Source organism: Mrakia frigida (assembly GCF_051309035.1).
Source record: "Mrakia frigida strain ATCC 22029 unplaced genomic scaffold BDY24scaffold_21, whole genome shotgun sequence".
NCBI classification, from domain to species: Eukaryota; Fungi; Basidiomycota; class Tremellomycetes; order Cystofilobasidiales; family Mrakiaceae; genus Mrakia; species Mrakia frigida.
Genome location: NW_027481260.1, coordinates 563,538 through 588,126, shown reverse-complemented (window position 1 = coordinate 588,126; position 24,589 = coordinate 563,538). Strand labels below are relative to the sequence as shown.

The window sequence follows — 24,589 nt, the reverse complement described above, 5'->3', positions numbered from 1 at the left end:
CTCGAGGTTCACATGTGTGTGTGGCAAAGCCGGGAGTCTGTGATTCCAGAAGCTCAACTTCAGGCTCTCCGCCTCTCTCTCCTCCTTCCCGTCCCCCCAGGGCCTCAGCACAGACGTTCTCGTCCACCATCGCAGGCTTTTCGCTCGCAGAGGTGAGTCGTCCTGTTCTCGCACTCAAGTTGCTGCCGTTTCGAAGTCCAAGCTCACCGTCCGGCGCTCTCCCTCTTGTCTCTCTTCCAACCTCACCACTCCGTTCTCCTCTCTCCTTCCCACCTCTCCGCTCTCCTCACAGATCAGAACCGAGAGGTACGGAATGATGAACAGCATGTCATCTTTTGAGCGTGTGTGGGTGGGTGGGTTGTTGGTACAGAGAGAGGCGATCGCGTCGAGGTTGAGTTTACTTCGAAGCGGAAGCTTTCTTCGCAGCCATCCGGGAGAGGGCAGCAGCGTTCAGAGAGTCGAGCATGTCGACGCTGCGAATCGGAGGAGACAAGGGAGATGAGGGAGTCAGTGAGAAGTCTCGTCGCGACTTGTCGAGAATCGATGAACGCAGGTAGTCGGACTCACGTGGTGAGCCAGTCGACACAGGCATCGGTCTGAACAAAACGAGAGGCCAAAGATGGTCAGATTATGTACGAGGAAGAGAAGAGGAAAAGAGAAAAGAAAGACGAGCGACTCACAATCGAAACTCCGTACTTGAGCGACCCATCAGCAGGCACGTCCTGTCGTCCAGCAGCCAGATTCGACTCGATCATGACACCGGTGATGGAAGGCTCTCCGGCCTCGACCTGAGAAGCGACGGAGGCGACGACCTGCAGGATAGCGAGAGAAAGGAAATCGAGTCAGCGGAGATTTCGAAAGACGCGTCGATGAATCCTTCGCTCGGCCTTCCCGCCTCAGAACGAGGAAGAGGACGAGCAAAGGAGGGTAAGGAACAATGCCAGAAGAGTAAAAGCTCACCTTAGGCTGATTGCGGTAATCCTTCTGCGAGTTTCCGTGACTGGCGTCAACCATGAGGGAGGGAACGAGATCGGGCTGGGTCTTCTTCATCGATTTGGCGGCAGCCTGAACATCTTCGGGGCTGTAGTTGGGTCCGTGGGTTCCTCCTCGAAGGATGACGTGGACGTCCTGTTGAGAGACGAGAACGAGGCGAGGTTAGCTCGAGAACGGCAACGATACGACGCGGACGAGACGAGATGAGCTGGAAGAAGAGGGAGAGGAGGAAGACGAACAGAGTTTCCAGCAGTCTTGACGATAGCAGCGATACCTGATAGGGGACGGAAGAACGAGAGAGGTCAGAATCTGGGAAGAAAGGAAGGAAGGAAGGATAGTACGTGGTTTCGGACGAACCTTGCGAGGTCATTCCCAAGAAGGCGTGAGGGTGCGAGGAAGCTCGCATAGCGTCGACGGCCACACTGACGGATCCATCGGTTCCGTTCTTGAATCCAATAGGGAAGGAGACTCCAGAAGCGAGCTCACTGGAAAACGCAAAAGAGGAAGCGTCAGTTCGAAACGAAGAGGCACGTGGGAGGGAGGAGAAGGGAGGAAGGTCGAAGCTCACCGATGAAGCTGCGACTCGGTGGTTCGAGCACCGATAGCTCCCTACAGAGAAGGTCAGTGTGAGAACTCGACAGAACTGTCTTGGAGCGGAGAGTCGACTCACCCAAGAGATCAGGTCGGCGATGTATTGAGGGCTGAAGAAGAGTACAAACGAGATTTCAGCCCAAGCTCAACCTTCCTTCCTTCGCCTCTTTCGAGCTCAAGAACTCACGAGATGGTGTCGAGAAGCTCAGAACCAACGGGAACTCCCATCGAGGTGATGTCCACCAGCAGCTGTCGAGCGATTCGGAGACCCTTGTTGATCTACGAGACAAGAAACAGAGGACGAGAAATGTCAGACAGCGCCGAGTCGACAGAAGGGGTTCAGAGCTCACCTTGTAGGAGTTGTCGATGTCGGGATCGCTGAAGATTTGCTCAAGAGAGTTGATCAGTGAGAGCTTGTGGGTATAGCGAAGGCATCTGTGAGCTCACTTGATGAGTCCCTTCCATCCAACGGTCGTCCGAGGCTTCTGTAAAGGTGGTGACGGAGGGAAGGGAAGGGATTGGAAGGTGTCGAAGGCGAAAAGATCGGATCAGCTTCTGCTTCTTCTCTCACACCATAGTGAGCCCTGAACGCACCTCGAAGTAAGCCCTCATGACGAGCACGAGCCCTTCGTACTTGTCAATGACTCCAGCGAGGAGAGCAGCGTATTCGAGAGCCTCAGCAGGAGAGTGAATCGAGCAAGGTCCGACAATGACCAGGATCTTTTCGTTGTGTCCGTGGATGGCATCGGCAGACTCCTTTCGTCCTCGTCCGATGGTAGCTCGAGAAGCCTCAGGGACCTAGATAAGATAAAAGATATGAAAAAAATGTCAGAGGAAGGAGAGGGAAAGAGAGAGGCCTGAAACTGACCGGGATTTCGTGGGTGAGAAGCTGAGGAGGGATCAGAGGCTCGTAGCCGAGAATCCTTTTGTCGTCGAGGCTGCGAAGAAAATGCAGTCAGGATGGGTTCGTAGGAGGGTAGAGCAGGGACTAGAGCTCACTAGATAGGAGTAGTGGTCATTTTCGAGGCAGGGAGGGGAGTTGGAAGTTGGGAAGGTCAAGGGGAAAGCCTGGCTTCGACTTTTTCGGGCGGGAAGGGCGAGTCACAAACGCGATCGAGCTCACAGGTCAGTAACCAAAGCCTAAGGGCATGTCTCTCTCCCACTGTAGCGATCCAGGTCTGAGTAAGGCAAGATTGGAAGAGCTGTGAATGAAAACCTTCCGAAAGTCGGGAAGAAAGGTCGAAAACGATCGGAGCTGAGTTCGTCGAAACGCATCTCTTCATTCAGAGCTCAATGCTGCTTCCACAATACGCATACAGTCTTACCATGTTCGTTCTCTGGCTTCAAGAAGTACATATCAGCTACGAGAACGAAAGGTATATCCAAAACAACCAAGAAACAACAAAACACGACGCGTCGAACTCAAACCCAACCCTCTTTCTCCTCCTTCGCCGAACAGTTCCTTCCTGCCACCTCCTCGTCACCTTCCACCCCAAGTACTACTCCTCACTCTCCCCCGTCTCACCACCTCCCCTTCGTCCCACTCACTCCTCAACTGCTCGTGGTCATCCTCACTCTCGCTCTTCCTCCCGTCGCTCTCCCCAGTCTCGCACGCTTCCCACTTCAACGAGAGAAGCGGGATCGACGACTTCCCATTCTTCGCTACCTGATGAAGGACCGTTCGTCTTTCTGTTGCTCCTCCCTCGAGGTTGCTCGTCCCTCTCGTCGTCGTCGTCGTCGGACTCGAATCCGACGCGTCCTTGGATGCTCCTCCGAGGAGTTGTTGAGGCGGTCGAGGACGTGAAGAAGGTTCCGAAGAGAATTTTGGGTCGAGGGTGGGAGAGTGAGGCTGGTAGGTCGATTTGAAGGTGGTTTGGGAAGACGAAGACGACGAGGTCGAGGTCGAAGACGCAAGGGAGAGGAAATGTATTGAATCTGAGATGGTGAGGGAGTCCATCGGAGTTGGAAAAAGTTTCTTCTGAGGTGCTTTTGATTAGCTGTAGGAAAGGGTGGATGTAGGAAAGGAGGAGGAGGTGATGGCCACGTGTAGTTGGTCCGATTCCTCATCGAAGACGACGCGACTTCGAGGTGGTTGGGCCGAATGGTTTGAAGGAGGTAGACGTGTAGAGGTACTATTACGCTGACGATATCGCTGGTGCGTCCGCTTCTCGTCGAGAACCGAAGGGAGACGAGGTGGAAGTGCTGGAACGACCGGCGCGACGGGACGAAGAAGGATTCCTTCTCCTGCTGCTGGACGAACTGAACGGTGCCATCCAAAACTAACCTCGATCAGCCTTTACGTCGTCTCCTCAACTGGCTCTCCTTTCCCTCCCCCAGAAAAGACTCACCAAGCTCAAACCCAACTCCTGCAACTTGAACCCAACTCTGCCCTTTCCCATCCTCCGAATCCTTCTTCTTCCTCTCACGGTAAAGGAACCTGCAGTGGGAAGAAAATCATACGTATATCGAATCCGACCTGTACGTATCGTAACCCTATCTAGAAATCCTGCGAAGAACCCTCGGACGAAAAGGGCGAGCGGGAGGAGAGGAGAGCGACGGGAGGGACGCGACGAAGCTCAAAGCGCCTTGTCCTTCCCGTTGGGAGCAGAGGGCTCGTCGTGAGAGTGATCGTGGTGGGAGTGGTCGTGGTGGGAGTGATCGTGCTCGGATTCGAGGGAGTCGAGCGAGTCGATTTCGGAGGTCAGGATCTTGACCTAGTGAACGAGGCGAGAGGGAGAGACGACGCGTCAGTTCGGTATTTTGTTTGGGTCGATGGTGGAAGAGTTGATGCGAGGCAACCGAGTTCGACGCAAAGCAGATGGTTGTCGATGGGGTCGACGAGTCGAGTCTCGAGAGAACGAAACAACGAAAGGACTCACCTCCCTAACCCCCTCCTCCTTCTCCAACGTCTCTTTGACTCCCTTCCCAACCCTCTCCACCTCCTCCAACCCCACCCCTTGTCCCTTCTTCCAAACCAACTCCACCTCGACCCTCGCACCTCCACCCACGCTGATCCCTCTCACGCTCTTCAGTCCCCACTCCTTCCCTTCTCCAGCTCCAACCTCTGCAGCTCCCGCTCCATGCCAGTTGTTCGTCTTCGCCTCCAGCCTCATATCCTCCACCTTGTTCCTAATCTGAGTGAGCGTCTCCTGCGGGCACGACGCGTCGAGGAGGGAGAGGGTGGAGGAATAGGCGAGTTTAGAGGACTGGGTGAGGAGGAGGAGGGAGACGAAGATTCCTCCCAGAGGGTCGAGGATGGGAAGTCCAAAGTAGGAACCGAGGATGGAGAGGAGAGCGACGAAGGAGGTGAAGGCGTCGGAGCGGTGGTGGAGGGCCTGGAACATGCAGAAGGAGGGAGACGCGTTGGAATCAATTCGAGTAACGAGAGACGTTCAACTCAAGTTCAACTCACATTAGCAACGAGCACCGAGCTGCCTTCCTCATCTCCAACCTTCTTGGTAACCCTATACAGCCATTCCTTCACCACCACGCTCAACAACGCCGTCCAAGCAGCGTTGGGGTCCAGAATCCCAGCTGCGTCGACGACGGCTTCCGAGTGGGAGTGTCCGGCGTGGGAAGGGAGGAAGGTGGGGAGGTGAGGGAGGTGGGAGAGGATGTTGGAGTCGGGGAGAGGGAGGATGGAGAGAAGCTACGACGCGGTCGAAAGGAGAGGAAGAGGTCAGCAAAAGAATGACGAGACTGAGAGAGCGGAGGGATGGACGACGAACATGGTACGAATGAAGTCCAATCCCAATGGATCCCATCACGAGGATAGCTGAAACAGCGAGCATCCCAGCTGTATCGAACTTGGCTAGTCCGAAAGGGAACAGTTTCGAAGGGGGTTTGCGAGACATGTTGCTGGAAACGGAAGGTCGAGAGATCGAAGATCAGCCCTGAGTCCATCTTCCTTTCTTGAGCTCTCCCACTCCTCGTTCGACATGAACTCACTAGCAGAACAAAGTGACAAAATCTCCCAGCAGATCCGAAGCCGAGTGACCTGCTTCAGCGAGGAGGGAGGCACTGTTGAATCGCCTGTTTGAAGGAAAGGAAGGGAGGAGGTGTGAGCTTCGAGGTTGTTTCGGAGGGATGGGTTCGACAGGGAAGATGGGTGATTCGGGGAGGTGTAGAAACGCATATTCCGCCCAACTGAGCGACTATATGCGCTTGAAATCGAGCGGAGAGCTCGAGAAAAACGAGGAAAGCACGAGCGAGAAGATGGAAGAGCTCAAACGGAATGAGCTCACCACCCCTCCCGGATCGAGAGGGCGTCTCTCTGCTCTTCTCTTCACCTCTTGTACTTTACACACGACGCATACAGCTCCTTCTCTCCTCCTCCTGCTGTCCAGTTTCCTCTACCATGTTGGAGCACTCTCTCCAAGAAGGTCGGACGACCGACCGCCCCGTCCTCCTCCTTCCCCTTCCCATCTCGCTTGCTCGCTCGCTCGCTCTGCTCTCCCTCTCTGGACGATTAGAAAAAAAAGTTACTCACCATCCTGCGAAAACCTTCAAGCCCGTTAATCCGACGTTACTAGCGAGTCCCAGGAGGGTAATCCTGCTTCCTCGATCTCCTCCGCCCGTGAGAGCGGCCTTGAGAGCATCCGGAGAAGGAACGTCGTGCGCGTGCGAGTGAGAGGAGAACAGAGAGTGAGAGTGGTCGTGCGAGGGCTTGGTGGGTGGAGGAGGTGGAGAGGAGGAGGAGGAGGAGGAGGAGGAAGAGGAAGAAGAGGAGGAAGAAGAAGCCATCGTTCGTCGGGAGAGGAAACGCAGAGGAGGTTGAGGCGGGGATCGAGTAAGAGGGTTGGAGATTAAGCGACGGGTGAGGGTGGTCATTCAAGAATGGATAAATGGAACAGGGATTCTTTTGGTTAACTATTAAGGAGGAGGGAGGGAGGTCATGGATGTGGGAATCAAAAGAAGAGAGAAGGGAGAGGGCTGAGCTTCAACGATCGAACGGCGGCACAGTTCAGCGATGAATAGGAAGAGCTGCGAAGAGAGAAGGTTTTCTTTTTGATTGCAGGAGAGAGAGAGGCAGGCTGTCCGAGAGGAATGATCTACCTCTCACCGCATGAATCCAAAAACAAAACAAAACAAAACAAAACAACAACCCGACCAACCCGATCCAAACAACGACGCGTCTCTGTCTGCCTCCGTCTCCTCAGCCCCTTCCCCTCCCACTCCCGTTCCCTCCTCCCTCCTCAAACATCTCCCAAACACTCCTCCTCAAGCACCGAATCGCACCCTCCCTCTTGCGCTCGTTCTCCTCCCCTCCGCTCCCTCCTCCTCCCGGCGACGAAGGCGACACGGACGGATGGACAGAGAACCGACGGGGAGGAGTAGAGGATCTCGTGGAAGACGAGGAAGGTTTCTTAGAGTTGGTAAGGGTTGATCGGAGGTAGGGTGATTGGAGGAGACGAACGACGAGGGAACGAGAGTCAGCCCGTCCCACTGTTGCTCTTTTTCTTCTTTTCTCGGCCCAAAACATATGAGAAGACGTCCGCACTCACCCATCCTTACACCCCGTCACACTGAACAACAGCCTCCTCGCCGGCCGATCCAAGAAACCCTGATCTCTCCCGCCTCGTCCTCGTCCTCGTCCCGTCCCGTTCCCGTCGTCTCTTTTGATCGCAAGGGGAGGGTCGAGATGCAGGATTCTCGCCTTGGATTTGGGTTTGGGTTTGGTGGGTGAGGCCGGGGTCGTGGGACTCTGTTGTTTCGTTCCCGCGAGAATCGAATCAGGGAAAGAAGGAGACGGGAGGTGAGCTCGACCTCCCTACCAAAAACATCCTGTCCCCTCCCGCTCTCCCTCCTGTCTTCTCCTCGTACCAAGTCAAGCGCACTCACCTTAGCGTCCGCACCACCAATCCTAGCCCAACTCAACCTCGTCCCCAAACTCTCCACCGCATCCGCTCCCGCGTCCGTCTCTCTCCCCTCCTGATCCCCTCCTTTCAGCCCTCCCGTCTCCTCTCCCGTCGACCCGAGTCGTTTATACATCGGTTTGGTGAAGTTCGCTAGCATCTCCTCTACGCTTTGAGGTTGGTGGTTAAGGGGAAGGGAAGGGGATGTGATTTGGGATGGCGAACGAGAGGAGGGTCGTCGATCAGGAATCGAGCGAGCGGGACGAGAGCGACGAGAAGGTTTAGGTTGGCCGTTGGTTGTCACTTTGGGAAGGCTTGAGGTGTCGGATGGGTGATTCGAAGGTGGCGGAGGCTGTGTGGGAGAACCTAGATTGCCCGGGTTGAGGTGATTTGGGAGAGGAAGGGAGGGCGGTGATGAGGGATGGACGAGAGTCGACGCGTCGTCGCAGATTGGATCGAAGCTGCCCCAGTTCTGCTCTCAAGATGGCGGGTGCGATATAGAGTCTAAGAAAGGTCATACATACAATCGGCCTCGAGCTGTTGAGGTGAGGCTTCGTACGAGATAAGGCTAGTGGAAAGGAAGGAACACAACGTGTCCGACTCCTGTCGTCCATCTCCTCCTTCTCCTCCCCTCCTGCTTCCCGCCGGCGACGTGTGGAGTAGATCGTGATCGTTCGGTTCGTGATTGTCGTGAGGGAATGATAGGATGGAGTGGTGCGATGGTGTTGGTGGCGCAAGAGGAGAGGTGGATGAAGGGGGAGGGCTTGACGAGGCTCAGTGGATGGCGGTTCCCTTTCCTCGGATGTCGAGGTAGGCTTGATCTGCTCCGGGAGGCTGGGGGGAGCAATAGCAAGAGGAGAGTTCAGCTTGACCTTGGAGAAGAAGGAGACATACTCCAGTAGAAATGAACGAAGTGAGTCGACTCACCAGCGTCTTTAACACCTCGTAAACCTCCTTCGAATGGAACTGCAGCGTCGTCTTGGGATCCCTGTACGGAGCGACGAGTCCAGTGATGTCGCAGTACTTCTTCGGTGGCAAGAGGGAGGGTGGAGGATGAAGGGTGGTGTCTGAGAACGAACGAAGGGAAGAAGCGTCGAGGTCAGCTCTCGAGCTCCTTCCTTCCTTCTCTTCGAAGCTCGACCAATTGACCAAAAGACCCTTTCGCTTACATCCAAGTGCTTCCCCGAGCTCTCCCGACTCCAGTATCCTCCTCGGACATCTATCCCTCTCAGCCTGAAGAACCTGCTTGAGATTTCGAGGTTTCCCTTTGGCATCCTTCTTCCTCTGCCAATGAGGATCCTTGAACGGTCGAGGATGGTGGAAGAAGGAGGCTTTTTCGACCATGGCCTGGTAGCGTAACGAGAGATTAGGGTCATTATCAGCTTCTCGTAGAAGCAAGAGCTCGAGAAAGGTGAAGGAACGTACAGAAGGAGCTGGAGATCCAGCCTGATGAGGCGATCCGAGTCGAGAAGGACCTGGGACGCGGCCCTTCTTGAATTTAGAAGAAGACCTGGATAATGGAAGAAGAGGAGTGAGCAGAGAAATGACTGGGTGAGAGAAGAAGGCGGTACTCACATCGTAAAGTGAAGAAATGAGCTCGTGAGGGTTTGGGAGGAAGAAGGAGGAGGTCGTCGAAAGTTGATCAGGTCCACTACGACGACAACCTCCCTTTTCGGGTCTTTTTTATCTCGAGAGAAAAGCTCATTGCTGACCACAGCTGGCTTCCGTTCGATTCTTTGTTGTTTCAGATGAGAGGGGAGGACGGGTCGAGAACGGCTCGTGGACGGTCGGTTCACCAGACTAAGTCTCACCCTCCCTCCTCCCTCTCTTTTCTGATGAGCTCACCGCTCCGGTTCCCAGATCGTCTGAAGCTTTCCAACTTTTTCCTACGCTCCTTGCGAGATTTAATCCTTCCTTCGAGATCTGCAAATGCCAGCTTTTCTGATCTAACAGCCTCAACTTTCCCGCTCTCTCCCTCTTGAACTCGAGCTGATCTCAGCTGACTTCCTTCTTTTGCTCGACTCGCCGGCTCTCCACCTTTCTTCCTCCAAACCACCAGCATCCATAAACGCTCAAACATATGATTGCCGCTCCCATGACCGATTCCAGTCCTCACGAACCTCATCCTATCGACCGTCACTCCAAGAAGGGCTTCATGAACCTAGTCCCCTCCCTCTTCCCTGGTCGACCCCGCTCCTCCTCCAACGCTTCCTCCCCTTCCACCTCTCGAGACGTCTCTTCCGCCCCATCCGTCGAGAGCAAATCTTCCAGGCGACGAGGAGGACAAGAAGAGACAGGAGGATTACCCAGCTCGAGTCGACCAGCTGTTCCACAGATCTACCTTCTCGTCGACGGATGGTGAGCTCTCCCTTCGTTCTTTCCCTTCGCCCTCACTGACTTCTCGCTCTGACTCCATTTCTCTTCTTCTCTTCGCCCTCAGCTCTCCTCCTCCTCTCTCACCCAGATCCAGAGCTCGAGCTCTCCCTATCGTCGGATCCGGAGGCGCTCAACACTCGCCTGCCCACAACCATTCGCCTCTCGATCCTACCCACTCCCTCGAATCTTCCCTCTCCCTCTCCCATCTCGATCAATCCACTTCCATCAGCTCATCCCCTCCCGATCTCAGTCCTACCAAAACTCCTCCTTCATCGTCAGACGGACCTCCAGTTCACGACGCGTCCGTCCACGCCACCTCTTCTTCCCTTCCCAACCCAACCTCCTTCTCCTCCTCCTCACCGACCAACGACCCAGCGGCTCCTCCCGTTACCTCTACCGTCGCAGATCCCGTTCGACCCAAGACGACTAGACACGCTACTCCTGTGGTCGTTTCTCCGTCGGCGGCGACGAGGAGACCAGGGAGGAAGACGGGCGGCGTTGGAGGTGCGTCGGGTGGTTCTGTCGAGGAGGAAGAGAAACCAAAGAGGAAGAGTACGGTGGAGATGAAGGTTGGTGGATGGGTCGAGATTCCGGAGAATCTTTGAGGTTGGAGGGGAGGGGAGGGGACGACGAAAGAGGATGAATGAGACGCGTTCGCTTGGAGAAGCGAGGCGAGGTTTCTTCGTTTCCCTCGCAGAAAGACTGGACTGAGGTTTTAGTAGATCTGAAGTCTCTCGTTTCCGAGCTTAGAACAGCCTCAGTGAGAATCTGCCTCGTCCTTGTTCGACTCTCGAATCGTCATGTTTCCTTCCCACGATCTTCCATTTTCTCAGGCTGCCTTCACCAATCTTGGACCTGTGCCGAGATTTATGTACGAGATATCTCGCTAGGTGAGCACCACAGCTTTCCTGTCATCTAATCTGCCGGCTCCCTTGGAAGCGAGGTTAGAGGAGACGGCAGCCTTGCGGATTGAGAGTTCTGAGCTCGACTCTTTGGTTTCCCTCTCGTTTTTCTCTCCCTCAATCCCAGCTACTTCCTCTGACCTCTTCCAGGTCTCAGCCTCGTGTAGCAATGAGTAATTCTCAGTGGTGTGGAAAATCTTCCGCGGTTGAGAGCTCAGCCTCTCGCTCAGGGGTCGGAGGGAGAGGAGGAGCGAGGGCGGAAGCGACGCGGCAGCCGGACCTCCTTTCTTCTCTGGCAGCCATCATCGCTTCCTGCTCAAACCTGCGAAGCGAAACGATCTTCCTCTTTCACCTTCAACCACCACATCCTCTTTGCATCCATCTCTTCTTCTAAAAACTACCTACGTACCACTCCTCAGCCCAAGCATGCTCTCTCACCTCCCCACCTCGTTCTCAGTTTTCAAGTTGGACGTCCAGCAACAAACCACCCTCCTCTCACAAGCCACCAACGAGCTCCTCGACTCCGCTCGATCCAAAGCATCCTCCCTCCTCGAACCTCTCTCTCGATACTCCTCCAACTCGTCGGAACTCTCCTCATCTGGCTCTTCCACCACCTCTTCGAGCTCCTCGTCCCCTCCTCTCCCTCTCATCGACCTCCTCGTCCTTTCTGACACTCCTCCTCTTCGACCTCATCGACAAAAGAAACCTCACGCTCCCAGACCCGCCCCTCAGAGGAAGGATACGCCCATGTACATCAGTCCGAGGGAAAGAGGAGTCAAGAGGGTTGAGTTGAAGTCGGGAGGATGGGTAGGGGTTGTTGAAGAGTGAGCGAGAATGGGAAGGTTTCAAATTCAACAACAAGTCTATCTCGAACCGAGAGAACACATCCTCATTCACCTATCGACGTCAAGGATCAACCCATCTTCGAAGGATCGGGTCGTCGAAACGGGACGCGTCGCGGATCCAAGGTGGTCGTTCTCTTTTCGCTCTCGGAGTTGTAGTTTCCGAGACTCGGCTTCTTTTGTGAGTTTTGCTGTTCTAGACTAGTTTCATTTCTTTCTAGCCGTAGTTGCCTCGTTAACTGGAAGGGGGGACAGGAGCAAGAAGGAGGAGTTGGACGATCGCTTGATAACTTTGGCCCCGACGCGCTTGTCTACCGATTCAATTCCCAGTTGGTTCTCTGTACTTGATTAGCTGCAAGATTTAAGTTCATGTTGCTAGACTGGTGCCCTGACGAGATTGAACGCAAGTGCAGCGGAAAGTTGAGGCGACTACGCGACACGACGCACGATGATCTTGCAACGCGTCTTCAGAAGTGAAGCGTTGGAAGGGTCGAAGATCAATCAACGATCGAAACAGATTCAAATGAATGGGGCCGTACTCTATAAACAAATATAGACACGTCCAGCCTTCTCTCATCCAGTCCTAGCCGCACCCTCCTCTGCGTCCACCGGTGGGGGTTCCGTTTCCCAGCCTCTCCAGTCCCTCGGTACTTCCTCCTCCAACTGAACACAACTCTTCGTCTCAACGGACACTCCGCCCCAGGTCCCAGGCTCCTCCTTTACTGTAGAGCCGCTCGACTGCTTCACGATCGAACGCGATGATGAGAGGAGGAAGGAGAATAAACGGTCGCCGTCGAGCTCACCAACTTCAGAGGGACTCACCCTGAGAATGATCCTCCGCTAGATCTTTCGGAGGCAAAAGTCCCAAAGAGATGTGAATTCGGTAGTCTATCCAGTGAACCCGATGCCTTAAATCATCGAACATCAGAGGGTGACTCTTCCTCGTTCTGGGAGCCGTCGTTTCCTTGAGCCGAACCTTGCTTTCGTGACTCCCTTCTTCGACGACTCACCTCAAACCACCACACCGACCTTCCTTCTCTTTCGACGTCCCCAACTCATAAGAAGCAGCTCATGGCTGCACCTTTGTCGATTCAGGATCTCTTGGATCTCTTCTTGAGGTCGGAAGGAGGAGCAGACGAGGCTGGAGGAGCTGAACGAGATGGTATCGATGAGTGAGTCCTTTTCGTCCTCGTTCTCTAGGCATCAGTCACCAGAAAGGGTATGTAGACTGGGAGCCTATCTGGGATGCTAGAACCATGTTGATACGAAGTCAGTAGGGTTGGAGGAAGGTCGGAAGGAGACGAAGTGTCGATGTTGAGCTCGACAGTTTCGTCTTGTTTTTTTCGATGGCCTCGGCCTTCATTCTCTCGAGCTCTTGTGGGATCAAGTCTACCAGTGAGAGCTGAGTAGCATGGGAATGGGGTTTCTGGCCGTTTATCTGTTTTCCGAGCGCTGCCTACGGCAACAGGAGGGAAGGAGGAGAAGTCGAGTTGAGCTTCGACCCAAGAGCTGGATCGTCCAACTCTCTTCTATCGAGCTCGGCAGCTTTTCTCTATGATGTTGGGCTCACATGTCGGCGGAGCAGCTATATCAATAGCTGGATTGCCTTCGAAGCTCAGCCGCTGACCCCTTCACTCTTTTCCTCCCTCCTCCAGCCTCCCTCCCCTTCCCTCAGTTTCGAGCCTCACACTCCCAGCACTCCCCCCCCTCCCATTCCGATCTTCCATCCTACCCGAACCAGGATACGTCGTCTTGCCGACTTGGTCTGCGCCATCTTCACCGCAATCGGTCCCACAGGCCTTTGTCGCGCCTTCTGCAAGCTCGCCGTTCGATTTCGACGAGCCCGTCGCTTCTGGCTCATCTTCAGCTCAACAAGCACCAGAGCTCGACATCCTGATCGCCAAACTCGTTTCGTATGTCCTCAGTTCTACAAGATTTGCAGCCAGACCCAACAAAGCTGACTTTCTTACCTTTTCCTGCGGAAACAGCGTCGAACCACCCCTCCCTCTCCCTCACATCCTCTCCCTTCTTTCCGGATCCCAGGGTCCCGACGACGTTGCTTCTGGACTACTGGACACGATTGGGTTCGATGACGGAGGGTGGGACCTGGTGCAGGAGATCATCGCTTGCGATCGAGACTCGTTGATCAGAGCTTTGAAAGACGTAGTGAGTCGCAGACCTCAATTCGTGCTCCTCTTCCTCGCACGTCCTGGAACGGACGCTCATCTCTACTCCTGTTCCAGATTAATTCCAACTCCTCTCAACTCCCATCATCTCTTCCACCTATCAACGACAACGCTCATCTCTACATCCCTTCGACCAACCACGTCCCTCTTCGTCAACTCCTCCAGCAGGAGAGCTCGTCGTCGTCGGCAGCGACCTCGGCAGCTGGAAGCTATAGACCCGGAGCTCAGATGCAGATCAAGGAGAAAAAGATCAAGAGAGCCGGTCATGGTGAGTCTCGTTTTCTCACCTCGACTTTCTCGTGTGTAAACGAACGACGACTGAAAATGACCGTCTTGCTGTCCCGTCCAGATCTCTTCAACTTCGCCTCTTCGGACGACCCTTCTCAACTTCGGATGCCTCGAAACCAACAGGAAGCTGATGAGATGATGGCTGCGACGCTGAGGATGGCTGCCAACCGACCTCAGAACTTGCTCGAGGTTCGTTTCGTTCTCTTCCTTTTCCCCAAGACGCGTCGAGCTGACTTCCTCTCCCCTTTCTACCTCTGTTTAACATCTAGGCTGCAGCCCCTGAAATTCAGTACCCTCACGTTTATCAAGCTGCCAAGTCAGCTCTCTCGGGGATGAGCTACGGAGGACGGTTCGCTCTGCCTGTTGGGACGACGCGAGAGGAATGGCCAGTGAGTCTCTCATCGTAGCCTGAACACGTCCTCTCTGCCCTCGTTCCTTGCTCAAACCCCAACCCTCATGGTTTAATTTCATCAGCTTCACGAGGAAGGTAAGTTTTGCCTTCGATTGCCTCTGTTTCCGCGTCTTCCTCTTGGGATGGCTGATCTTTGCTTCTCTTCTCTCAGTCGTCATCCCGCCTTCAAACCCGATCCCCATCAAGACTTCGGAACGACTCATCCCAATCACCGAGCTCGATCCTTTATGTGCTGGGTCTTTCCCTGTTCGTTTCTGTCTCTTCGATCCTCCTGCTCGACGACTCGACGACTCGATTTTGACTGTCTCGTCGCTTCTCGTCTTTTCTCTTCAACAGGGATACTCGGCTCTCAACAGGATTCAGAGCATCGTTTTCCCTACAGCCTATGGCACCAACGAGAATCTGCTCATCTGTGGTACGCCTCAGCACTCTCGCCTCTCCTTCATTCCTTCTTCTTTTCTGACTTGACGCGGCCCGTTTTTGTCTTCCTCATCGCAGCACCCACCGGAGCTGTTCGTTATTTCCCTCTTTCGTCTCCCGCCTCATATGCTGAATCTCTCCCTTTCGGACTACCACAGGGTAAAACGGACGTAGCAATGATGTCCATTCTTCGAGTCCTCTCTCAAAACCTCCTCCCCGGAGCGGGAAAGGTCCCTGTCATCGCTCGAAACGATTTCAAGATCATCTACGTCGCTCCCATGAAGGCTCTCGCCGCTGAAATCACGAGGAAGGTTGGGAAGAGGTTGGCTTGGGTGGGCATCAAGGTTCGGGAGTTGACTGGTGAGTCTTTCGCACGACGAGGGAGAACGAAAACAAAGCCTGACGCGCGTGTCGGGTTCTCTCAGGTGATATGCAGCTCTCGAGGCAGGAGATCGCAGATACTCAGATCATCGTGACGACGCCGGAGAAGTGGGATGTGGTTACAAGGAAACCGACGGGAGAGGGAGAGTTGGCTAGTGTGCGTTTTTCCGTTTCTTCGAGTCGACTTCGTTCGAAGAAGCGAGATTGCTGACCTCTTTTGTCTGCCTGCTTCTCGTTTGATTTCACAGAAAGTCAAGCTGCTCATCATTGACGAGGTTCATCTCCTGAACGAAGAGCGAGGAGCCGTTATCGAGACGATCGTTGCGAGGACGTTGCGGCAGGTGAGCTTGGACGCTCTTCTTTCGAGTCCGTCATCCTCGCATGCTGATCAAGTCTTCATTATTTTCACCAGGTCGAGTCTTCTCAATCTCTCATTCGAATCGTCGGTCTCTCGGCTACTCTCCCCAACTACGTCGATGTCAGCGACTTCCTGAGGTGAGCTCGCATTTTTCCTTCCCTTCTTTGACGTTCACTGACTTTCTACCTCCACGAACTTCTGCAGAGTCTCTCGATACCACGGTCAGTCCCATCCTAACCTTTGAAGCGGGCGATCTTCTCTAACACCTCTTCTTCTCCTCCTCCTCTCAGGTCTCTTCTTCTTCGACGCGTCCTTCCGACCCGTTCCTCTCGAGCAGCACTTCCTCGGAATCAAAGGGAAACCCCAGTCTGCTATCGCCAAGAAGAACATGGACGAGGTTGTCTTCGAAAAAGTGCGTTCGCTTTCCTGTTCCAGCTCTCTCTCTCAATCTTCAACTCGACTCCGCTTTGCTTTCGTCTATCTGACCTCGCTTACTCTCCCTTCCCCTCCTGTCTCTCCGCCTTTTCTCTTTCTCTTAGGTCGCCGAACTCGTCCGAGAAGGTCACCAAGTCATGGTCTTCGTTCACGCTCGAAAGGAAACCGTCAAAACAGGCCTCACGATTCATGAGATGGCCTCGAAGGAAGGGATCCTCGAAGAGTTCGACTGCTCGGGAAACCCGAGATGGGAGTATTTCAAGAAGGACCTCTCGATGAGCAAGAACAAGGAGATGAAGCAGTTGTTCGACTGTGGAATTGGGATCCATCACGCTGGAATGCTGAGGAGTGACAGGAACTTGACGGAGAGGATGTTCGAGAGCGGGAGTCTGAAGGTGAGTTCTTCTCCCATACGCTTGGGATTGTATTTAGTTCGTTTTGAGACGACAGAGCTTACTCTTTGTTTTCTTTTGGGGTGAAATCGTAGGTCCTCTGCTGTACTGCTACTCTGGCATGGGGAGTCAATCTTCCCGCTCACGCTGGTGCGTCGATTTGCTTTCTCTTCTTCGATCACCGACCGAAGCTGATCTTCTTTGCTTCGCAGTCATCATCAAGGGGACGCAAGTCTACGACTCGTCTGTTGGAAAGTTCCAGGACCTCTCGATCCTCGACGTGCTCCAGGTTCGTCTTCTTCTTCGCTTCGGCTCGACCTTCGATCAAGCTCGGTTCTGACTTGCCTCTTTCGAACGACTCCAGATCTTTGGACGAGCTGGTCGTCCGGGATACGAGACGAGTGGAGTTGGGTTTATCTGCACGACTCACGACAAGGTGAGTTTCTCTACCGTCTGTTTTTGCGTGGGCTCGATGACAAGACGAGCAAGACTGACCGACGCGTTTCTTCTCCCTTCCACAGCTGGACCATTACCTCGACGCCATTCTGTCTCAAGTGAGACCTTTCCTATTTTCATCTTCGTGTGAAACCACCCTCTGACCCTTCTTGTACTCTCTTTCTTCAGCATCCCATCGAGTCGAAGTGAGTTCAACGTCTTTTCCGGTCGAACAAACGACGTCGCTGATCATCTCCTTCCTGCTCTCCCAGATTTGTCGCCGGTATGATCGACTCGATGAACGCCGAGATTGCTCTTGGAACCATCACCAACGTCAACGAAGCCGTCCAGTGGATGGGATACACGTATCTCTTCGGTGCGTCTTTCGTTTCTCCTCCTTTCGTCTTCTACCGCTTCGAGGCTTTTCAGGAAGTTAATCGCTGATCCTCTTGTTCTGTCTTCGTCTCTCCAGTCCGCATGAAGAAGAACCCTTTCAACTACGGTATGCCTCACGACGTGACGGCCGACGATCCTCAACTCGGAAACAAGAGGAATCAGCTCGTTACGCTCGCTGCGAAGAAGCTCGTCGAAGCCAAGATGATCGAGTTCGACCAAATCACTGGGAAGATGTTGGTGACCGATCTCGGAAGGATTGCTGCGAAGTACTGTGAGTCGAGTCGAGCTTTCATTTCGACTCCCGAGACGAGACGCTGATCGACTTCTCGTCCCCTCCTCTTGCAGACATCCGAGTCGAGTCCATCGAGGTCTTCAACACCGAGTTCAAGCCCAAGATGACGGAGGCCGATGTTCTTGCGATGCTCTCGATGTCAACGGAGGTTCGTTTCGCTGGTTCCCCTTCCTACGAAGATGCCCACTTCCCCGAGAGCTGACCATCGTCGTCGTCCGTCTTTCCACGATGCAGTTCGATCAAATCCAAGTACGAGAGACGGAGCTCCCAGAACTGAAGCATCTCATGGACGAAATCATTCCCTGTCAAGTGAAAGTGAGTTTCGATCTCGCCGCGTTTGAAGTCTCGACGCGTCCTCTCCCTTCCTTGCTCGACGTCTCTGACTCTCTTTTCCTCCGACTTCTTCAGGGTGGAACCGATACTAGTCAAGGAAAGGTCAACATCCTTCTCCAGGCTTACATCTCCAAGGCCTACGTAGAGGACTTCGCTCTCGTTTCGGACACTGGATTCGTTCAACAGGTTCGTTCTTCTCGTTCCGTGCTTCCTCGTGCTGCAAAAAGAAACATACCCTGACTCTCGTTTCTCTTCCAATGCGCAGAATGCCGGACGTATCATTCGAGCTCTCCTGGAGATCGCCATCAGTCGTCGTTGGGCAGGCTCGTCGTCGGTCCTCATGTCGCTCAGCAAAGCCATCGAAAAGAAGATGTGGCCGTTCGACCACCCGATGTCCCAGTTCAACCTCTCTCGGGACGTCCTCTACAATCTCCAACGCTTCGCCGACGACCTACCAGTCTCGGATCTCGCCGCTTCGAACGCAGACGACCTCGGAATCCTCATCCACCTCAACAAGATGCACGGAGCAGCTCTTCTGGCGGCAGCGAAACAGTTCCCCACCATCGGAATCCGCTACGTCCTCCATCCTCTCGGCCACGATCTTCTGGAGATCGGGATCGATCTCGACAGGGAGTTCGAATGGAACGAGAAGGCTCACGGAACAGCGGAACCGTTCTACGTCTGGGTCGAGGATCACGAAGGAGTCAACATCCTTCAATGGGCCAACGTCCTCTTCCGTCCCAGCACCTCCTCCATCCACCTCGACTTCATCATCCCCATCCGCTCGGAACGTCCTCCTTCGGTCACCATTCGAGTCACGTCGGATCGATGGATGGAAGCAGGAGATTCCGCCTTCGTCTCGTTCGAGAACCTCGTCATGCCTCATCCCTCGTCGGCTCACACTCCTCTTCTCGACCTCCCCTACCTCCCTATCTCCACTCTTCGAAACGCTCCCCTTCAAGCCGTCTACGCGTCTGAGTTCGGAGCTCTCAACGCGATCCAAACTCAGTCGTTCTGGTCAACGTATCAGAGTCAAGCGAACGTCCTTGTTTGCGCTCCTGGAGCTTCGGGGAAGTCTGTGCTGGGAGAGCTGGCGATCTGGTGAGCTCATCCGTCATTGTCTCTATCGCTTCGTGAGCTTCCCTGATGCCCAATCTTGTCGTCGCTGCCTTTCAGGAACACCTTCCGACACGACGCTCAGGCTCGGGTCCTCTTCGTCACAGCTCAACGACACTCGGCTCGAGATCTCGCATCAAGGCTCCAATCTACTTTCGGAGAGCAGCTCGGAATCTCCTTCCCGCTTCTCCTCAAGCCCACCGACTTCCAGGAGGAAGGATCAGCAGCCGGATCCGTCTCCATCACCCATCCCCAAGCCCTCCTCGCTCGACTCTCCCACTCTCAGATCGACAAATGGGCTCGAGACCTCTCCCTCATCATCGTCGACGACCTCCATCTTCTCGACGACGGATACGAACTCGCCATCTCTCGACTCCTCGCCGCTTCGAAGGTCGCCGACGTTCGAGTCATCGGACTCTCCTCCTCCCTCAACGATCCCGTCGACCTAGGAGGATGGCTTGGAGTCGATCCCCTCTCCATCATCAGTTTCCGACCCAAGGATCGAGGATCGGCCCTCTCGACAACAGTTCAGACGTTCAACATGCCTCACTCGGCGATGCTCTTCAAATCGATGAGCAAACCGACGTTCGACGCGATCAACGCTTCCCCAGGAGAGCCCGCCATCCTCTTCGTCTCGTCGAGGACTCAATGCTTGTCGGTCGCGTCGGATCTCATCACCCAGTCGGGGACGGAGATGGACATCAACGGATTCCTGGGGACGACGGCGGAACAACTCGAACCCTACCTCGGACGACTTCGAGATCGAACCCTCGTCGACCCTCTCCTCCACGGAATCGGAATCTACCACGACGCTCTCTCCCCTTCGGACGTTTCTCTCGTCCTCGAGCTCTTCGCCTCCAGAGTCATCGGAGTCCTCGTCGTCCCTCGAGAGGCATGCTGGACTCTCCCCGTTCGAGCCTCGACCGTCGTCGTCATGTCCACCCAATACGTTCAGCTTCGACCAGGAGAGTCCATTCGAGGAGGCGATCGTCAAATCAGGAACTACTCGATGCAGGAGCTCTTCAAGATGCAGTCGTTCGCCGTCCAACCCATCCCTTCCTCCCTCTCCGCCTCCCCTCCTCCGACCGGACGGTTCGTCCTCCTGTGTCAAGCCGAGCACCGAGACTCCTTCGTTCGCTTCCTCGCCGACGGACTACCCCTCGAATCAACCCTTCATCGGACCCCAGCTCTTCGGAACGCCATCCAGGCGGAGATGAGGAGAGGGAACATCATCTCGAGGCAGGACGGAATCGACTTCCTCTCGCACACCTTCCTCGCTAGGAGAGTCCAGTCGAACCCTACCTACTACGACGTGGAGCCTGGAGGAGAGGAAGGCTTAGAAGAGCCAGAGGGCTGGGATGGAGTGAAGGATCGGTTGTCTCGGATTGTGGACGAGTGCATGCAGGGAGAGAAGGAGCTGTTTGAGTCGAGGAAGAAAGAGGCGAAGAAGGCGTCGAAGGTTCTGGAGGTGGTGAAGGATAACTCGGTTAGGCATGTGCCTGGGTCTGCGCCAGTGGTCGAGGGGGCGAAGTGAGGAGGGGGAGGTTTGTGGGAGGTTGAGGTCGGCGAAGGAGAGGTTCGACGCGATTTCTAGATTTTCGAACTACCCTTGCTTTTTTTTTCGCTCGTTGTTTTGCATTCTTCGTCAGTATCGCTTCTTAGAGTATCCGTAGAACATACAGTACACAGGTCGGCGTTGCTGCTGAGGCCTGAACGTTTTAAGGTGGAGAGGAAGGCAGCGAAGGGGTCGACGCGTCTTTCGTTCTCTCCCAAAGCTGAAAGGCGAGACGAAAGGTGCTGTGTATAAGACCAAGAAGAGAGAGAGATACGAGACCACCTAGAATGATGACCACGTGGTAGAAAAGACCGAGAGTACGAAAGATGGGACGCGACACCGCCGTTTGAGAGGAGAGTGAAAGGCGACAAAGGGGACGAAAGGAAGGTTGAGGACGAAGGGAGATGTGATCTATGGGATGAGGAAGGTCCGTGAGCAGGTGTGTAGAGACGTATGGGTAAAAATGGCGAAAGAAAGGAAAAAAGAAAGAGAGGCGAATGAAACGAAACAAACAGAACAAGCTCAAACCAACGAAAGAAGACACGAACACGGAGGACCTCTCTCTCCCTCCTCCTCTCTCCCCGAAAACAATCTCTCGAACACACCCACCACCTAAAGGACCACACACGCCTTCTTCTTACTCCCACTCTTCCTGCTGCTCCCTCCAAACGCAAACTTGCCTCCCTTGCTCATGCTCTCCCTCAACGCTCCCTCAAACACCTCCTTCACTCCCACCCCAGTCTTGCTCGAGCACTCGTAGTACTTGGCTCCGATATCCCTAGCCGCCGACTCTCCTTCCTGACGGGAGATGGGTGTTGTTCCTTGGGCGGACATGAGGGAGACGGTTTGGGAGTCTTGACGGAGATCGATCTTGGTGCCGATGAGGAGGATGGGGGTGGATTCGAGAAAGTGGGTGATTTCGGGATGCCACTGGATAATTGGAGGAAAAAAGGTTGGGAGTCAGTGGCTGAGATGTGAGGTTGAACAGGGAGGGGAATGGAAGGAAGAGCTCGCAAGCTCAAACCTCGAACAGCTCCACCATCCCACCCTCTCTTCACTCTGCCTCCCACTACAGCTGCCACAAAGTGTGGAAGCTGAGCTCACCTTGTCCTTGACGTTATCTAAACTCGGTCGATGGTTGACGGCAAAAACAATCAACACGACGTCCGTATCGTTGTACGAGAGTGGACGAAGTCTGTCGAAATCCTCCTGTCCAGCGGTATCCCAGAGAGCGAGTTCCACGAGCTTGTTGTCGAACTGCACTTGAGTCACCAGGTTCTCAAAGACCGTTGGGACGTAATCCTGCCAGGGGAGAAGGGAGGAAGGGAAGGGAAGGAGGTCAGCTCGGATTGAACGAGGGCTTGCGCTTGAAACGAGATGAGGAGCCGAAATGCAACGAGTCGGGTAGAGAGGGAAAACGAAGGTGGTAGATGAAGATGTGAGAAAGACTCCGATCCCCAGAAAGACGCAGAAGAGCAAGCAGAAGGGAGGAGAAAGAGGGAGGTGACCCTCGAACTCGACCGAGCAAGCCACGACGTCCCAATCCTTCCTCTGCTACCTCTCGAGTTCGAATATCTCAAGCACCTATCTCCTGAGTTCCCTGCTCCGACTTGAGGAGCAATCTCGCGTCGGAAGCTCGTGAAGCGAGGCAGAGATCTCTCACTCAACCAACTCCCTCCTCCTTCCCTTCCTCTCCTCACTCCATCCCATCCATCCTTTCAACCACTCCCAGCCTTCCCTCAACCTCAGTTCCACGACAGAAGAAGACTCACCACAGGGAACCGATCGTACGCATACCTGCAATAACGAAAGCGAAAGGAAAATAGTCCAAGAGAGGTCAGCTCGTCTGCCCTTCCCCTCTCTGCGTTCGTTCACTCACACAGTCAACAGGCATGTCTTCCCGCTTCCTCCATCTCCGACGACGACCAGTTTCCTGTTGATATCCGGTTTCCGACGAGGAGGTTCCTGAGGAGGTTGAGGGTAGTCGTCGTACGAACGACGAGAAGAGGACGTTGGACGGCGAGAAGGAGGAGTTGAGGTCCCGCTGTTGTTGTACTGCAAAACGAGCAAAAGAGGGCGGTGAGTTCAAAGGATGAAGGAGGATAGAGAGAGGGAGGGGGACGTACACTCATTGGGAGCAAGGATGGGGCGAAGGAAGGACGGGGGGAGAGAGAAGGGAAGGTTGAGTGATGACGGTTGAGAGGGAGGGAAAGGGGAGGCGAGCAACAAGACGCGGCCTCTTTCTTTTCGTTTTTATAGTTTTCAGGTCCTGACATTTCTGATGTTGAGTATAAAAGAAGAGGTGGGAAAGAGGAGAAAGAGACAAAACATGCACAGCAAAGAGATTGGAGGACAAGAAAGGGAGCTGGCCGGCGGGTGCGGTCGTCGGCTCTTCTCTGTGTGCTCTTCATCTCTCGTGGCGAACCCTTCCCTCTCGAAAAAAAAGCAGGATCAAAACGAGACAAGGAGGATGTTGAAGACTCTCCTCGCAGCAGACCAGTTCTCAGAAAACAGCAGCATAGCCCTCGGACACGACAGCGACGCGCTCTGCGATCCTTCTTCAAGATCTCGATCTCGACTCGCTCTTCGTGTGACGTCGATGAGTCCGCGTGAGCGATCGCTGTCAAGGTCTTAGATCATGAAGATATACGCGTCGCGTTCTACAGTAATTCAGCCTGCGTAGAGACGAAGACAGAAAACAAGCCTCGACGCGACGACCTTCGATCCTTGCTTCCCCCCGCTCAACTTCGTTCACGAAGACTTTTGGTCGGAAGCCCTCGAGCGAAGCAGGGAGAGGACTCGTAAGGAAAGAGGAGCATCGTGTGGCCGTCGTGACAGGCGAGAGGCAGATCAAACACGCGGATGAAGGAAGGAAAGGTTGGCGATGCGTCCCTTTGAGGCTCGTCTCCCGAACTATCGGAGACAACTACGGCTAGGAACCTGAGAGCGGAACATAATGCTCTTGAGCTTCGTCAGGGAGTCGCGCAAAAAAAAAAAGACGTTCGAGGAGAGGATGAGGAAAGCGGAAGGAAATTCACGACCCGCGTTCATCCTCACATCTCCTCCCAACTCCACGTCGATCCAAAGCAACATTCTGATGCCCGAGCTACGTGGGCCTGGTCGAGTCGGTACGTGAGAAAGAAGAAAAGCGGGAAGAGCGCAAATGACCCAAGGGAGGGATGAGCCGAAAAAGGATCGACTCACGCGCGATCTCCTTCTTCCCATTCAGAGAGTGACGGCATGGACTCGATGTCTGGATCTTGCACAGATCTCTGAGGAGAAAGGGGAGAATCGAGCGAGATGCTAAGAATGAAGATATGAGGAAGCATAGAAGGAAAGGAAGGAAGAGAGAAGGGGAGAGAGGAAAGATCCAGACGCGTCGAGTTGGTGCAGAGAAGAACAGAGAAGAGAAGAATACGAGGAGATAGAAGAGAGGAAGAGGGAGATTAAGGTACGAGAAGAGAACAAAGGGCTCGAAACTTTGCAACAATGTGGGGATGAGATCGTCAAGGGAAAGGAAGGGAAGCGCGCGAAGAGCCTCTCTGTCGACCCCCTGACGACCTCTGGAGCTCGTTGCATCACTCGAGTCTCTAGACGTGGAGAGAAGAAGACGAGGGAGGGAAAGAAGAGTGCTCTGGGAGTTCAAGTAAAGAGGGACGAGATGGATGGATCAGAGAAGGGAGGAAGAAGAAAGGCGGAGCAGCAACCTCCCCTCCTACATCTTGTCCTCAAGCCCCGACGGAATTCCAAACTCGGAAATTCCGCAGATGCGAGGAGGAGTGCTGCCGCTTTGAGTGAGAGAGACGTGGTGAGAGGCGAGAGGGAAGACAGGGACGAAAAGGTTCTTGGAGGAACAAGACCTTCGTCCCCTCCCCTCCCCCTCGCCGCACCGCGAAGATCTTCTCGAATCGCATTCTCAGCCTATGACGTTCTTGTAGAGAGGAGAAAGAGAAATAGGAAGCGAAAAGAGAAGATTCGATGCTGGCGGTTAGGAGAGAAAATAACGAAGCAGGGCGAGGCCGAAGGAGGAC

The 24,589-nt window shown here is 54.3% G+C and overlaps 7 protein-coding genes across 7 annotated transcripts; 2 read left to right on the top strand and 5 right to left on the bottom strand.

Annotated features, from left to right (window-relative positions):
- Positions 1 to 219: 219 nt before the first annotated feature.
- ARO4 (3-deoxy-7-phosphoheptulonate synthase ARO4) lies at positions 220 to 2,633 on the bottom strand. The gene is made up of 14 exons (XM_076641116.1): positions 2,584 to 2,633; positions 2,453 to 2,522; positions 2,179 to 2,382; positions 2,032 to 2,069; positions 1,935 to 1,962; positions 1,772 to 1,863; positions 1,664 to 1,694; positions 1,562 to 1,602; positions 1,351 to 1,478; positions 1,233 to 1,267; positions 961 to 1,128; positions 681 to 812; positions 568 to 596; positions 220 to 473 (listed from the first exon to the last, which is right to left on the bottom strand). Exons 1-14 carry the CDS (start codon positions 2,601 to 2,603, stop codon positions 398 to 400), a joined length of 1,092 nt encoding a protein of 363 aa, XP_076495463.1. The 5' UTR covers positions 2,604 to 2,633; the 3' UTR covers positions 220 to 397.
- A 1,391-nt stretch (positions 2,634 to 4,024) lies between these two features.
- BDY24DRAFT_393902 (cation diffusion facilitator family transporter) lies at positions 4,025 to 6,480 on the bottom strand. Its single transcript, XM_076641115.1, has 5 exons — positions 6,074 to 6,480; positions 5,533 to 5,616; positions 5,313 to 5,442; positions 4,997 to 5,233; positions 4,025 to 4,919 (listed from the first exon to the last, which is right to left on the bottom strand). The coding sequence occupies exons 1-5, from the start codon at positions 6,412 to 6,414 to the stop codon at positions 4,332 to 4,334; spliced, it is 1,380 nt and encodes a 459-aa protein (XP_076495462.1). The 5' UTR covers positions 6,415 to 6,480; the 3' UTR covers positions 4,025 to 4,331.
- A 293-nt stretch (positions 6,481 to 6,773) lies between these two features.
- Positions 6,774 to 7,879, bottom strand: BDY24DRAFT_442603 (uncharacterized protein). Its single transcript, XM_076644700.1, has 3 exons — positions 7,426 to 7,879; positions 7,089 to 7,288; positions 6,774 to 6,949 (listed from the first exon to the last, which is right to left on the bottom strand). Exons 1-3 carry the CDS (start codon positions 7,597 to 7,599, stop codon positions 6,805 to 6,807), a joined length of 519 nt encoding a protein of 172 aa, XP_076495461.1. The 5' UTR covers positions 7,600 to 7,879; the 3' UTR covers positions 6,774 to 6,804.
- Positions 7,880 to 7,951: 72 nt separating this feature from the next.
- Positions 7,952 to 9,231, bottom strand: IES6 (Ies6p). Its single transcript, XM_076637749.1, has 5 exons — positions 9,015 to 9,231; positions 8,865 to 8,949; positions 8,609 to 8,786; positions 8,367 to 8,506; positions 7,952 to 8,273 (listed from the first exon to the last, which is right to left on the bottom strand). Coding segments are annotated over exons 1-5 (465 nt in total). The 5' UTR covers positions 9,017 to 9,231; the 3' UTR covers positions 7,952 to 8,213.
- A 266-nt stretch (positions 9,232 to 9,497) lies between these two features.
- BDY24DRAFT_442601 (uncharacterized protein) lies at positions 9,498 to 11,669 on the top strand. The gene is made up of 4 exons (XM_076644699.1): positions 9,498 to 9,797; positions 9,880 to 10,319; positions 10,649 to 10,705; positions 11,175 to 11,669. Exons 1-4 carry the CDS (start codon positions 9,520 to 9,522, stop codon positions 11,543 to 11,545), a joined length of 1,146 nt encoding a protein of 381 aa, XP_076495459.1. The 5' UTR covers positions 9,498 to 9,519; the 3' UTR covers positions 11,546 to 11,669.
- A 900-nt stretch (positions 11,670 to 12,569) lies between these two features.
- Positions 12,570 to 20,709, top strand: SLH1 (RNA helicase). Its single transcript, XM_076637906.1, has 29 exons — positions 12,570 to 12,731; positions 13,215 to 13,472; positions 13,548 to 13,725; positions 13,803 to 14,013; positions 14,095 to 14,222; positions 14,303 to 14,422; positions 14,508 to 14,520; positions 14,597 to 14,691; positions 14,782 to 14,860; positions 14,944 to 14,957; positions 15,024 to 15,225; positions 15,291 to 15,403; positions 15,495 to 15,587; positions 15,659 to 15,741; positions 15,809 to 15,825; positions 15,895 to 16,016; positions 16,144 to 16,434; positions 16,527 to 16,581; positions 16,644 to 16,720; positions 16,796 to 16,867; positions 16,953 to 16,985; positions 17,056 to 17,072; positions 17,139 to 17,242; positions 17,339 to 17,533; positions 17,608 to 17,702; positions 17,789 to 17,869; positions 17,963 to 18,073; positions 18,153 to 18,988; positions 19,064 to 20,709. The coding sequence occupies exons 1-29, from the start codon at positions 12,631 to 12,633 to the stop codon at positions 20,535 to 20,537; spliced, it is 5,268 nt and encodes a 1,755-aa protein (XP_076495458.1). The 5' UTR covers positions 12,570 to 12,630; the 3' UTR covers positions 20,538 to 20,709.
- Positions 20,710 to 20,784: 75 nt separating this feature from the next.
- BDY24DRAFT_393895 (P-loop containing nucleoside triphosphate hydrolase protein) lies at positions 20,785 to 22,757 on the bottom strand. The gene is made up of 5 exons (XM_076641114.1): positions 22,685 to 22,757; positions 22,438 to 22,613; positions 22,331 to 22,355; positions 21,663 to 21,860; positions 20,785 to 21,488 (listed from the first exon to the last, which is right to left on the bottom strand). Exons 1-5 carry the CDS (start codon positions 22,688 to 22,690, stop codon positions 21,171 to 21,173), a joined length of 723 nt encoding a protein of 240 aa, XP_076495457.1. The 5' UTR covers positions 22,691 to 22,757; the 3' UTR covers positions 20,785 to 21,170.
- Positions 22,758 to 24,589: the final 1,832 nt, after the last annotated feature.